Source organism: Zeus faber (assembly GCF_960531495.2).
Source record: "Zeus faber genome assembly, chromosome: 20".
NCBI lineage: Eukaryota > Metazoa > Chordata > Actinopteri > Zeiformes > Zeidae > Zeus > Zeus faber.
In genome coordinates this window covers 15,390,461-15,402,534 of record NC_137207.1, presented here as the reverse complement: position 1 = coordinate 15,402,534, position 12,074 = coordinate 15,390,461, and the positions used below count along the sequence as shown (strand labels likewise).

Here is a 12,074-nt window from a genome sequence, read left to right as displayed (position 1 = left end):
AAGGACCTACCTGTTTAACGACCATTCAGACTCAGGACCAGCTCTCCGACCAGTTGGTATTGTACGCTGCGAACAATACCACAGAGTCTCAGCGTCAAGCATCTCATCTTGCGTCACCCTTTATATACTATATACACTATACACTATATATACTATTTACACTATATATACTATATACACTATATATACTATATACACTACATACACTATAAACACTATATATACTATATACTATGTATACTATATACACTGTATATACTATATACACTATTTACACTATATATACTCGATACACTGTATACACTATATACACTATATATACTATATATACTATATACACTTTATATACTATATACACTGTATACACTATATACACTATATATACTATATATACTATATACACTTTATATACTATATACACTGTATACACTATATACACTATATATACTATCTACACTATATACACTATCGCAATGGCCACGCCCCCTTACCGTGAAACAACAAGGGCCCTCGCTTATCGACCAATTCGCTTATCGACCTGGTCCGAGGTACGCAACTCAGTCATTAAGTGAGGAGTACCTGTATTTATTTGTATTTATTTTATTCATTTATTTCATTTACATGAAACAAAAAAAAAACCCGCCTGTGCTGTTCCCACAGGCTTGCAGAACGGCATCAAAAGTCGGGACGAACTTTTAAATGAGGCCTTGCACATCTAATATGAGCAAAGATTCAGTAACTGAATTGCTGATTTGGTCAAATTTGTTCAGAAACAGATTTTGGTGGCCTGATAATGTGAAATCGGTAAAAGTTTATAGACGAAATACAACGAAACCTGGAAATGAAACCCCATTGGCCCCATTGCAGAACTCGGGGCCTCAGGAAGGTGGCTCCTCCCATTTAAACACAGCATCAGGAACACGACAAAGAAAGAAAACCTTTCCAAATATCTCCACCTCACCCCTTGCCAGACAATGCTCCTCGATTGGGGTATTTTATTCTTAATTATTTATATATCTTCTCTTCTTTTGGCATTGGGTTTCCTCGCAGTGCACTGACCCGGCCTTTCTCAGCTCATTTAGTTTAATTTAATTCTCCATCTTACCTGCGTCTCGCAATTACAGGAAGCGCTTACATCCCATTAGGCCGCTGTAGCGTCGCTCATGCCTCACTTTGTTCCCCGTCTCGCCAACTTAAATACAGTGGGCGAACAGCCGCCAACAGGGGCGGCTAAAAATAACCGTTTTGCCGACTTGCTGACTGAGGAAGATGATTTTGCCACTTAGCCAGCGAGCTTCAGAGCCCTCTGACCTCACTGTCAACCTGGATATGGACCATAATGGAAGGAATTCATCCAATCTCCACGCACGTTGGGGTCGTTTTACTGTGGATGTACGCTGGGATCAAGGGTGTCGGAGCAGGCTCGGCATTTTTTATTGTGTTGTTAATAGTATAGAGATCAGTGGCTTGTTGCAGAATCTGAGCCCCCCCCCCCCCCCCTTTAAAGACAGTTTTTGTTTGAATTGCTTCTATTTTAAGTGGTAGAACGGTTAAGTAGAACGGTGTTTCCTGATCCTTGTTTTCCTGCCCCTGCACACTTTTTACAATGAAATAATCCCACGGCACACCACTATCCTGTTAACCCCCCCCCAAAACAATGTCAGAAACATACAGAACTGCGCTTATTATTATGGCCTAAGACACTGTTTTGACTGATTTGTTCGTGGCGAACAACTCTCGGGATGAGTCGGGAGCAACTCAGCCAAAAGAGTGGGCTAAATCTTTAATTCACAAATTGAAAATAATTGACTCTGGTTCATCGTCCACTGGAAGTCCTCCCTCGCCCACCCCGCATCAAAACAAAGAGTCAGGAAATCAAACGCCTTGTTTTACTGAGTGACTCGTTAAAAGAACCAAATCTATAAAAAGAATCAAACCTTTCGTCATCGCTCTCGGAGGGAAACCTCTTCTGCTGGAGCTGCTATTGCGCTTGGAACTGATGAATTACTTGAATTGCCATTTTGATCGAGCAGCACAAACGCTAATTTCCCTTTTTTTTTTTTTCAGTGGAATTTGAAAACTCTTCACAGGACGCCTGGCGAGCTCTTCCGTTGTACAATTTATATTTGAACTAACTTATACAGATTTTTTTTTTAGGCAATATTTGACGTTTAGGAAACATACGCCTCCCGAGGTTTGGAATCCCTGACTCAGGGAAGTGAGCGCTGATGAAATACTAACTGTATCTAACAGTGAGGGTTTTATTGAACAACATATTGGTGTTGTTGTGCTGGTTTTTAAATAATGATTTGGAATTTTTCTTAATTATTTTATTGGCCGAAGATGTGGGACTTTTGAATCGTTAGATGATCATTTTTATATTCTTGGTTTATTTGACATTTCAATATATCAAATATCAGGGAAAGTGGGCCTATGTTTACGTTCGTCTTTGTATTTATCTAATGTAAAAAAAATAAAAATAAGTTAAATCAACAATATTCCTCGTAGTTATATAGGAGCCATTGAACGGCGCAGGAGGCTGCTTGTAACGCCCTTGAAGCCCTGCAGTACAATGGCGGAAGCGTAACGTGTACAACTAACACTGTATTGACCCATTTTTTTCTGTTTATTATGTATTGCGAGTGCGATAAGACATGCATGCGGCTGCATTGTGTGATCCAAATGATGTAAATGATGTGATGGGTCCAGGTGCTTCGGCTCACATTCTGCGAGAGAGACTTTTCCAAGTGCTTCTCAATGTTTTAGAGTTTGGATTTTCACTTTTTTCCTTCCTCTTTTTTTCCTCTTTATTATTTCTATGAGTAATACATTTAATATAAAAAAAAACGAATACACTGATAATAAATCTAGTGCAGTTAGTTAGCATTTAGTTAATTTTAAGGTTTATTCCATGTTGCCAATTTATTTGTATTTTTTATCTGAATTATCATTGCGGACCTACACAATATTGGTGGTTATTAGTGGTGGTTTTAATGTTGTGGCTGATCAATGTATGCGCAGGGTATGACTCTGAGGTGCTGCGCTGTGCTTTGTTTTATTGTCCTTGGACCAAAGCGCAGCGCATTAATAACCACGTTTGATTGAACTGTCAATTGTTCAGTTGGTTGCCGCATTTTACAAAATTTGTGACACGAACAATCGATTCAGAAACAAATTTTAATAAAGTATAAAGTGTATTGCTAATAAAGTAATAAAGTGTATTGCTGCCTGCAGCTATATTTGTTATTATTATTCTCCTTGCCATTTTTCAGGCTTAAAGTGTCTGGTACTACGATGAGGCTGAACCCACCGACATGGTTGAGGTCTCGTCTCAGACATCTCGTGGTTCAAGTGTCATCCATATCGATCAGCGTTTGGAGCAGGAACTAGTGAAGAACCTTAAGAAGAAAATGTACTGGAAGTTGCAGAACTTCGGCGCATCGCCAATACGTCCAACGTTCTCGGTCGGGCGGTGGAGCCAGATGAGTTTGTAGAGCGAAGCACTTTGTGACATCATCATCCAATTCATTATTCACATGCAAATTGTGGCTGTGGGCGTGCATTCGCTGCGTGCAAGGCGTGTGGTGTAGACTATCGCTTTGTAGTGGTTGCAAACTGTGCGCGCCCGCGTGTGTGTGTGTGCTCACACATGCAGTTCGCTCGCAGCTCCAGAGCAACGGGTCTGAATCCCGTCCGTTTTATTTTAGTCCCAAAAGTTAAAAAAAAAATTGATGTAAAGGTTGACGGGAACTTTCAGACGGAGTGATTTCCTCCTTGAGGCAGGACTCTGCGGACGACGGGGTGTCGACAGCCACCTTCTAACTTTTAGGATAAAGTCATAACAAGCAACAAGTGGATCCTTGTATTTGTAATTCTGTGTGCCGCCAGGACTCAGAAAACTGTAACTCGTCACAGAGGGTTGTCACGGCGTCATTACGTCAGCCCACTCTGAAAACTCATTTGTAAACCGGACCCCGTGTGTTGCTGCCTGCAGCTATATTTATCGTTACTATTACAAACGCTGTATGTCTCCATCCCCAGCGGCACTCTGTACGGCTTTTTGACAACTTCCCTGATTTAAACACATGTTAAAAAATAAAGGTGCGGTATTAGTCCCTCTCTGAACAGTTTGTCACTTTGGCTCCGTCCATCTCCCCAGAGAGGGAGACGGAGTCTGGAAAACGATGGACTCCGCGCGGCGGGGCGTGAAGTATCTGGTACAGAGGAACCGCCCCGCCCTTTGTTGGAGAGGAGGGAGGAGGGGGCTGGAAACCAGACCCACTGGAGTAGCGCTTACACGATGGAGGGCTTCCGGGAGAGCCAAGCCGAGGCCATTTCCGCTTTCGTTTTTGATTGGAAGCTGGAAGTAAAGTGAAACAAAAACCCAAGGGAATTACATTGACTTCTTGACGTAAAATCATCAGGATACCAACCGGGGGTTGGGTCACATGAGTCTAATGAAGTTGTACTGACGCTACCTGTGTCTTCTACGCGTACAACTCATTTTGATGTGGATGTGATCGCATTAAAGGATGGAACTGGCCGACGTTGGTCTATTTCATTGGCTAATAATTAATTTAGGTCATTGGTACCACACGAGAGCTACACCATAAATGTTGAACAAATAGCCTGCAGCCGTGTGTATTTACATATATTTGAATGAAGAAAGGAAACGGTGATACAGACGGACGTCGCTGCTCTGCCACACATGTAAGTACTTTATCTATTAATCAAGCTGTCTGTATTGTAATTTGCCTAACTTACCTTGGACTATTATTTTCTAAGCAGCAGAGGACAAACTAACTATTGCTTATAGTTTGCTAATCCACTGTGCAGGGGATTGTGTGTGTAATGTGTATAGATACACGTCGGGGACAAGGGACAGATCGAGGGAGGCACCCAGTCAGGGCACCTACTCGCTATTAGCATTCAGTAAAGCTGCTGATAAACGGGGAGCTTGTATGGAATAGAAATGTACGAATAAACAGACACGTGTGTATATTCATAACCTAAGGCTATGAGCAGCCCGTGAATGCAATGGTACAGTAGCAGGCTAGCGCTCGTTAGCTAATGCTTACAATTAGCTAGTAGAGTCAGTGCTGCTGCTTGCCAAGGGTGTGTGTGTGTGTGTGTGTGTGTGTGTGTGTGTGTGTGTGTGTGTGTGTGTGCGTGTGTGTATGTATGTGTGTCTGTTGAGAGGAGAAATCTGCTTAGATGTAGTAGTTCCAGATATATCCAATGCAGATATATCCAATGAGACCCCATGATAAGAACATTTATCTAATAAAGGAAACAAACTCAAGCTGACCGACGACAAACACAACCTCCGTAACGGATTGTCGTTTGGTCCGATCAGTGGGCCCACCCCTGATGCCATCTAAGCTCGTCTCATTAAAATGACCTATTTTCAGAAAGCAATTTGGGACTAAGACTTTTGGGGCTTGTTTTTCTTTCACCTAAGGACACCTTTCCTCTAGACTAAACCGTCAGATATTTAAATTGGTCCATCGCAAATAATAATAAATTATAATAAACTTAATGATGTTAAAATTAAATAAATGAAGGATATTTTATATATAAATAATATATTATTATGATTGCTATTATTATTATTATTATTATTATTATTATTATTATTATTATTATTATTATTATTATTATTATAAATGTTTCTCCACAGAAAACCATCAACGTCCAACAACATGGAACTGAATCCACTAGATGACGATGTAATTTGCTGATAATCCACATCAAGCAGAGCCAACCGTTTGCTTGAGGCTCTCCTTTTTGTTCCAAATTGTCTGATGAATAAAAAATATTGGGTCCAAAATAACTTCATTTCAACTTCATGTGAAAATGTGTACACCGATCAGCCACAGCATTTAAACTGCCTGCCTAATATCGTGTAGCTCCCCCTCGTGTCGCCAAAACAGCTCTGATCCGTGGAGGCATGGACTCCACAAGACCTCTGAAGGTGTCCTGTGGTATGTGGCACCAAGACGTTCGCAGCAGATCCTTTAAGTCCTGGGAGTTGTGAGCTGGGGCCCCCATGGATCAGGCTTGTTGTTCCAGCACATCCCACAGATGCTCGATTGTATTGAGATCTGGGGAATTTGGAGGCCAAGTCAACACCTTGAACTCGTTGTCATCTTCTTCAAATCATTTTCCGAACAATTTTTGCAGTGTGGCAGTGCGCATTATCCTGCTGAAATAGGCCACTGCTATCAGGGCGTACCCCTGATAGCAGTGGCCCATTTCAGCAGGATGCCAAGAAGTGGTGTATTTTGTCTGCAACAATTTTTAGGAAGGTGGTACGTGTCAAAGTAACATCCACATGAATGCCAGGACCCAAGGTTTCCCAGCAGAACATTGCTCAGAGCATCACACTGCCTCCGCCGCCTTGCCTTCTTCCCATAGTGCATCCTGGTGCCATCTCTTCCCCAGGTAAACGACTCACACGGCCCTTGCACATGTCGCTATCGACATGACGTAAAAGAAAATGTGATTAATCAGACCAGGCCACCTTCTATTGCAGTTCCAAACATGACGTGCCAATTATAGGCTCTTTGGGCGGTGGACAGGTGTCAGCATAGGTACTCCGAAAAATGTATATTCCTGCTATATTTTAACGTATCGTAGCCTCGTGATGACAGTGTGATAGCGGAACGGGGGCGTATAAAACCAGCCAGTCAGAGACACACGTAGGTGGACAGATCACGCCTCAGACTCAGACTAAGATCTCCTTTGATCCACCTCGTCGTTACCCCTGACAAAGCACGATCTGTGAGTTTATTCATGCTATTCGTGTAGTCATACAGCGTAGGAGCTATGTCAACACATTAACAAGTCACCGTCATCCGAGACTGATCGTTAATCTGCACACTTCTGAACTGTTCGACCGCTTCCTACCGCTCCTACAAACGTTTTCAAGATACCTAAAGTGAGCCCCCGTCTCCGGGTACTTTTTGGGAGAGTGTGGTGGGGTGGTGGTGGTCAGGGCAGAAGAAATAAGGTTCAGGTGAAAAAGAAAAAAAAAAAAGAGATCATTTTCAAAATAAGTCTCAATCGGAATCTCTGCTGCGAGGTCGGACCTTCTAAACAGCAGATGATACAGTGCATAGTGTCGGCGGTTATATACTGCGAATATTCCACATATCTTACCTGGCGCAACTCCGTCGCTGAACCTGGAGTCGTTCCGATGCATTCATGTCGCTCATTGTGAGCTGCTTGTAGAGCTTGAGAGGAACTACTTCTCCTTTATACTTATACAGAAATATATACCCCTTTAAATTAATTTCCTCCCGCAGGCACGCACGCACACACACACACTCAACACACACACACACACTCAACACACACATACATACGGAGATGACACATTCTGTAAGTAAACCTAAAGATGTACGTATGGCCCCCTCCCAAAACGGATGCGTTCTTCTCGGAAGCTTGTTAATAGCTGATGCGATACAAACGAGCTGAACCTAAGTAGGGAGGTTGTTTGTTTGTGTGTGTGTGTGTGTGTGTGTGTGCATGAATATGTGTGAGTGTGAGCTTGGGGTGGGGAGGGGTTCGAGTAGAGTAGATAAATGATTAAATGCATCCAAGGCTCTTACCACGTCAAAAGACCCCGTATGGGGAAAAAAAAAAAAAAAAAAAGAAAAAAGAAGGGGAGACTAGTGCAGTCGCCATGGAGACGTGAGCCGTAACTCTGACAATATTTGTCCTCAGCTCAGTATATTTTAAGATGTCAAACCGGGCCCACAGAGAAAAAGTAAATAATATGAGCAATCTGACGTGTGACACGACTCATCCCGCTGGATTATTTGATGACTTAGACCAAGATGAAATGTTTGTAAGCCCAAAGAAAGGAAAGAAAGTCAAAATGTATATATAACCCCAGTTTTACACAGTTCTACCCCTGATTATTTTACTGAAGACCAGTCAAGTTTCACTTTAAAATATATATTTATCGTCTCGAATTTATGGTTTTGGAAACTGCCATCGGTGTCCAGGAAAATCGACCTTAAAATGAACTCTTGCTACAGTAAGACATATTTTTTGCCAAAGTTACTTAACTTTGCTGTAATTCTTATTTTTTTTATTTGATTTTAAGAGATGGAAGTGCCATTGCTTCAACAAATACAAAAAGCAGCATAACACGGCATCCTGTAACCAAAATATGTGTAACTGTCTGAACGATCGAACAAACCAACAAACCAATAAGCAAACAAAAAAATGTATAAAAACAAATCAAATTAAAAACCCAAAATGTGAGCTATCAGCAGGAAAATGGTAAGGTATTGACACCAGAAGTTTATAATGACCCAATAATAAAAAAGCTATTTTTTTAACACCATAATCTTAGTCTTTTATTTTCTCACAACTGTATGTCAAATATGGATATATGCCTACATGACATATATTATATGACATAAATAATTTCATTTCTTTACAATAGAGAAACAACATAGAGATGACACTATTTTGGTTCCTAAGTAGAAGCTCTGTTTAAATAGTGGCGTTTTTATCAGTATTCCGTACACTTTTTAAAATAAGCTCCCACCCAAATCACTCTCCCTTTTTCAGTTTTTTTTTTTCCTTGTTGTTCGATTCACATTTATTCACAACGTGTGTTAGTGGATGTCTCTTCTGTCTCTGTAGTTTGAGTCTTTGACCTGCAGTTCGTTCTGCTCATAGTTCGGCGGCCACCATTGGTCCGCCATTGTCGGTGGATAGAAATGGTCCCATGTCCGCCAACAACCACCACCGTTCCCCGATTTGGACGATTTGAATTGGTGTCTCTGAAGCCCTGCCCCCCTGCTGAGATAATCCGATCAGCTGGCGTAAGGTTTGGCACAGGGTCCTCCGGTCAAGGACTCCGTTTCTTGGGACGCTCGGCCCCTGCACAGTCCGTGGACTTCCCATTGCGCCCCGTTCGCCTCTGTGCCCCGGGGCCTCCCACTCTCCGTGTGCAGGAGGAGCCCAGGCATGTGGCGCGTCGTCGTCTTGCCCTCCGACTCCAGCATGGTCACGGCCGTGAGAGTGTTCGTGGAGAGGGCCTTGTGTTTGGATCTGCCCTTGGGGGCCGCTGGGGCGCGGCCGGGACCTTTTTCCGACCCTGGTTTGGCAAAGGGGGTGGCGGCCATCACCTCGGGGTGTGGCGGGGGAGGACCGCCGACAGGCGGCAGGGACTTACTGACCGGCGCGGGGTGAAACTGGATGCGTCCCTCCTCGTCCATGGCCACGTCCACGTCCACATCCATGCGCCCTCCCTCCGCCTGCAGGGACGGGATAATGGGCACGGAGCGCGTGCGGAGCGAGTCGGCGGGGAGGAGGAAGGCTGTCCCCCGGTCCAGTCGGGTGCACGGCACTTCAGTCCACCCCTTCCGGGCGGCGAAGTGAGTCAGCGACGTCCTGCTGAGGAGGGCGCCCACCCGCCCGCTGGCAGACTCGCACCTTTCGGAACAGAGAAGAAAGGAAAAGGGTAAGTACACAGAGGGAGTGAGTCGTGACAATATTGTGACCTTTTTTTTTCCTGCACTTCAGGCATCTTCCCTCTCGGGAAACGGGGGAACAGGTGACGAATCGCTCACGTTGCATCAGAATTAGAATCTGTTTATTTCGTCGGGAACATTTTCACATACTAGGGATTTGCCACGGTGAAGTTGCTGAACAGATAAAAAAGCTCAACAGTCAAACACAAAACAGCCAAATATCTAAAGAAAATAACCAAATAATCTAAAAAAAGCATACATACAAAAACTATACAGAATATACAAAAAAAGATTCTATACACCAGATAATATAAGTTAAAAGTCAGTATGGCAGTATGGTTGCTAGTATGGCTATGGGTATAAAATATAATAGATATTAAATACAAATACAATAATATGGGCACGGATAACAAGGAATGAGCAGGTAGAGGCTGTTACTATGTTATTACAAAATTATTACACTACAAGAATATATTGCACATTATTATTGTGTGTGCGTCTGTGTGTGTGTGTGTGTGTGTGTGTGTGTGTGTGTGTGTGTGTGTGTGTATTTCAGCCTTATTTCCGCCTTCACCCTCCACCCGTAGGAAAAAAGCACTTGACATCGGTGAGATTTATTAACATTATTTATACCATGTTCTTCCTAATTCCCCCAGTGACAAGCTGTCTGTGCTTCCATCCAACTGTGTGAATGTTTAACCCAAAAATAAATAAATACATAAATAAATAATAATGGAGAAAGAAATCTCTTCTCTTGCGACCGCCTTATCGGGAGATTTAGGGCTTTAGCATCAAAGCCGCCTGGACCCTGACCCTTGCGTGCGTGGAGCCCGTGGAAACGCTCCGTCGGGCTTGTTGTTTTTTGTGTGGGAGTCAAGTTTTGGCCTTTGAAAACGAAACTTCCGATTAGCAAACACAGCACACACACACACACACACACACACACACACACACACACACACACACACACACACACACACACACACACACACACACACACACACACACACACACACACACACACACTTCGTCTGATAATGGGCAATGGCAGAGATTCTAAGCCTCGGTAGACTCAGTGTATCAGTGTGTGGACAGGCGCAATCATGTTTCGGCGCAAACAAGGTGGATATCTTCATATTGTTTACCGCTGACCATGTGATCATTATTAATAGTAAATAATATATACTTCACTTTACTACAGTCGTAACTTAACTACTCTTACGTACTGTAATTATTGCAATGTATTGTATACAGAATTGTGATGAATCGTAGCTTGCGTAGCTAGTTCTGTCAGACAACTTGACGGCACCACATGCTTCCATCGCTCTTATTTGGTCGGATTATTTAAGCGGCCAGTCCCTCCTGCTCCGTCTACTTTGCTGCCTCCGCCTCCCCTGCATCCACCTGTTGGGCTCTACTCTTCTATCCGACGGAGGGGCATTCCAGCTTATCACTCCTTTATTTCTAGCTTTTTCTCCCCAAGTATGCCTGTGTTTCTTTCGTCGAACTGCATGTTGGCACAATGCTACTCCATGTTAACTCTGTACATAGATGTGTATGTTACTTTTATTTGTATTTGATATGACTTTTTTTTTTTTTTTTAAATCTTACTTCTTATCCCTTTGTTGACCTGCTCTGACACCCGAATCCCCCCATTAAGTTGGATTTGATCTCATCTTGATCACAAACTGCGAGCATTAGCCTCAGCCCAGGTTTGGCGAGGGTTGTGTCTAAATATCGTCATTATTCTGGCAGATCTTAACGGAGCTAAAAATAAACTTTGCGTGGCAAATTTTACTTCCTGCAATCCTCCATTCACCCCTCATCCGTGACGGGGTAAATATGTGGTTGTTGTTGTCCTTCCCCCGACAGTGGATAATGAACCTGACGATGCTCGGCTGGGATTAGTCGTCACAAAAAGCGGATGCATAGAGGGGCGTTTTTTCTTTTTCTTCTCTTTTCTTGTTCTCCGCGTGCTTGTCTGCCATCTCATGCTTAAAAAAAGCAAGAGCTCTCTCCACCCCCCCCCCCTCCTTCTCTCTCTCCTTGTTCCCTCGTTCCCCGCTCCTCTCGTCCTCCTTTGTCCCGTCTCCCTTTCTCTCCCCATCTCTCTTTCTCGCTTTTCACTCCGTCGGCTTGATCCCTCGTTCCCCGCTCCCCTGAATCAGCAGGTACCACATGCACAGGCAGTCTTTCCATAGGGTATAGTAAAACAACTGTCTGCCCGCCTCGTGCGCCAGGGGGCCTCGCCAATTTGTGTGGGTTCTTTTTCAATTGTTTTTTTTTATAAACAACTCTGTTTTAGACAAAAGTCCGAAAGTGCTGGTTTTTCCCTGTCCAAGTCCTGTTCCTGAGATCAATGATTGCAGGACACAACCGGCCTTCATTTGACTGAGTGGTGCAAAGAGATGAGTTTGAGACAAACTCCAACTTTGGTGTTGGAGGACTTGAAGGTTTGATTCTTAAAAACACTTTTATTTAACAAATGTGGCCAGGGGCAGCCTCCTAATTTGGAGGCCCCGGGGCAGGACCAATGTGAAGCCCTCCTCCACTTCACTTGATGCAAGCATGGCTCATACA

At 43.4% G+C, this 12,074-nt stretch overlaps 1 protein-coding gene across 1 annotated transcript in view; it reads right to left on the bottom strand.

Annotated features, from left to right (window-relative positions):
- Positions 1–8,834: 8,834 nt before the first annotated feature.
- Positions 8,835–12,074, bottom strand: part of nrg3b (neuregulin 3b) — a gene marked incomplete at its 3' end in the record, with an annotated part of 267,725 nt that continues 264,485 nt past the window's right edge. Inside the window, exon 9 of the mRNA XM_080021222.1 lies at positions 8,835–9,456. Within this exon, the coding sequence (XP_079877348.1) occupies positions 8,835–9,456 (622 nt within the window). The remainder of the gene's footprint in view (positions 9,457–12,074) is intronic.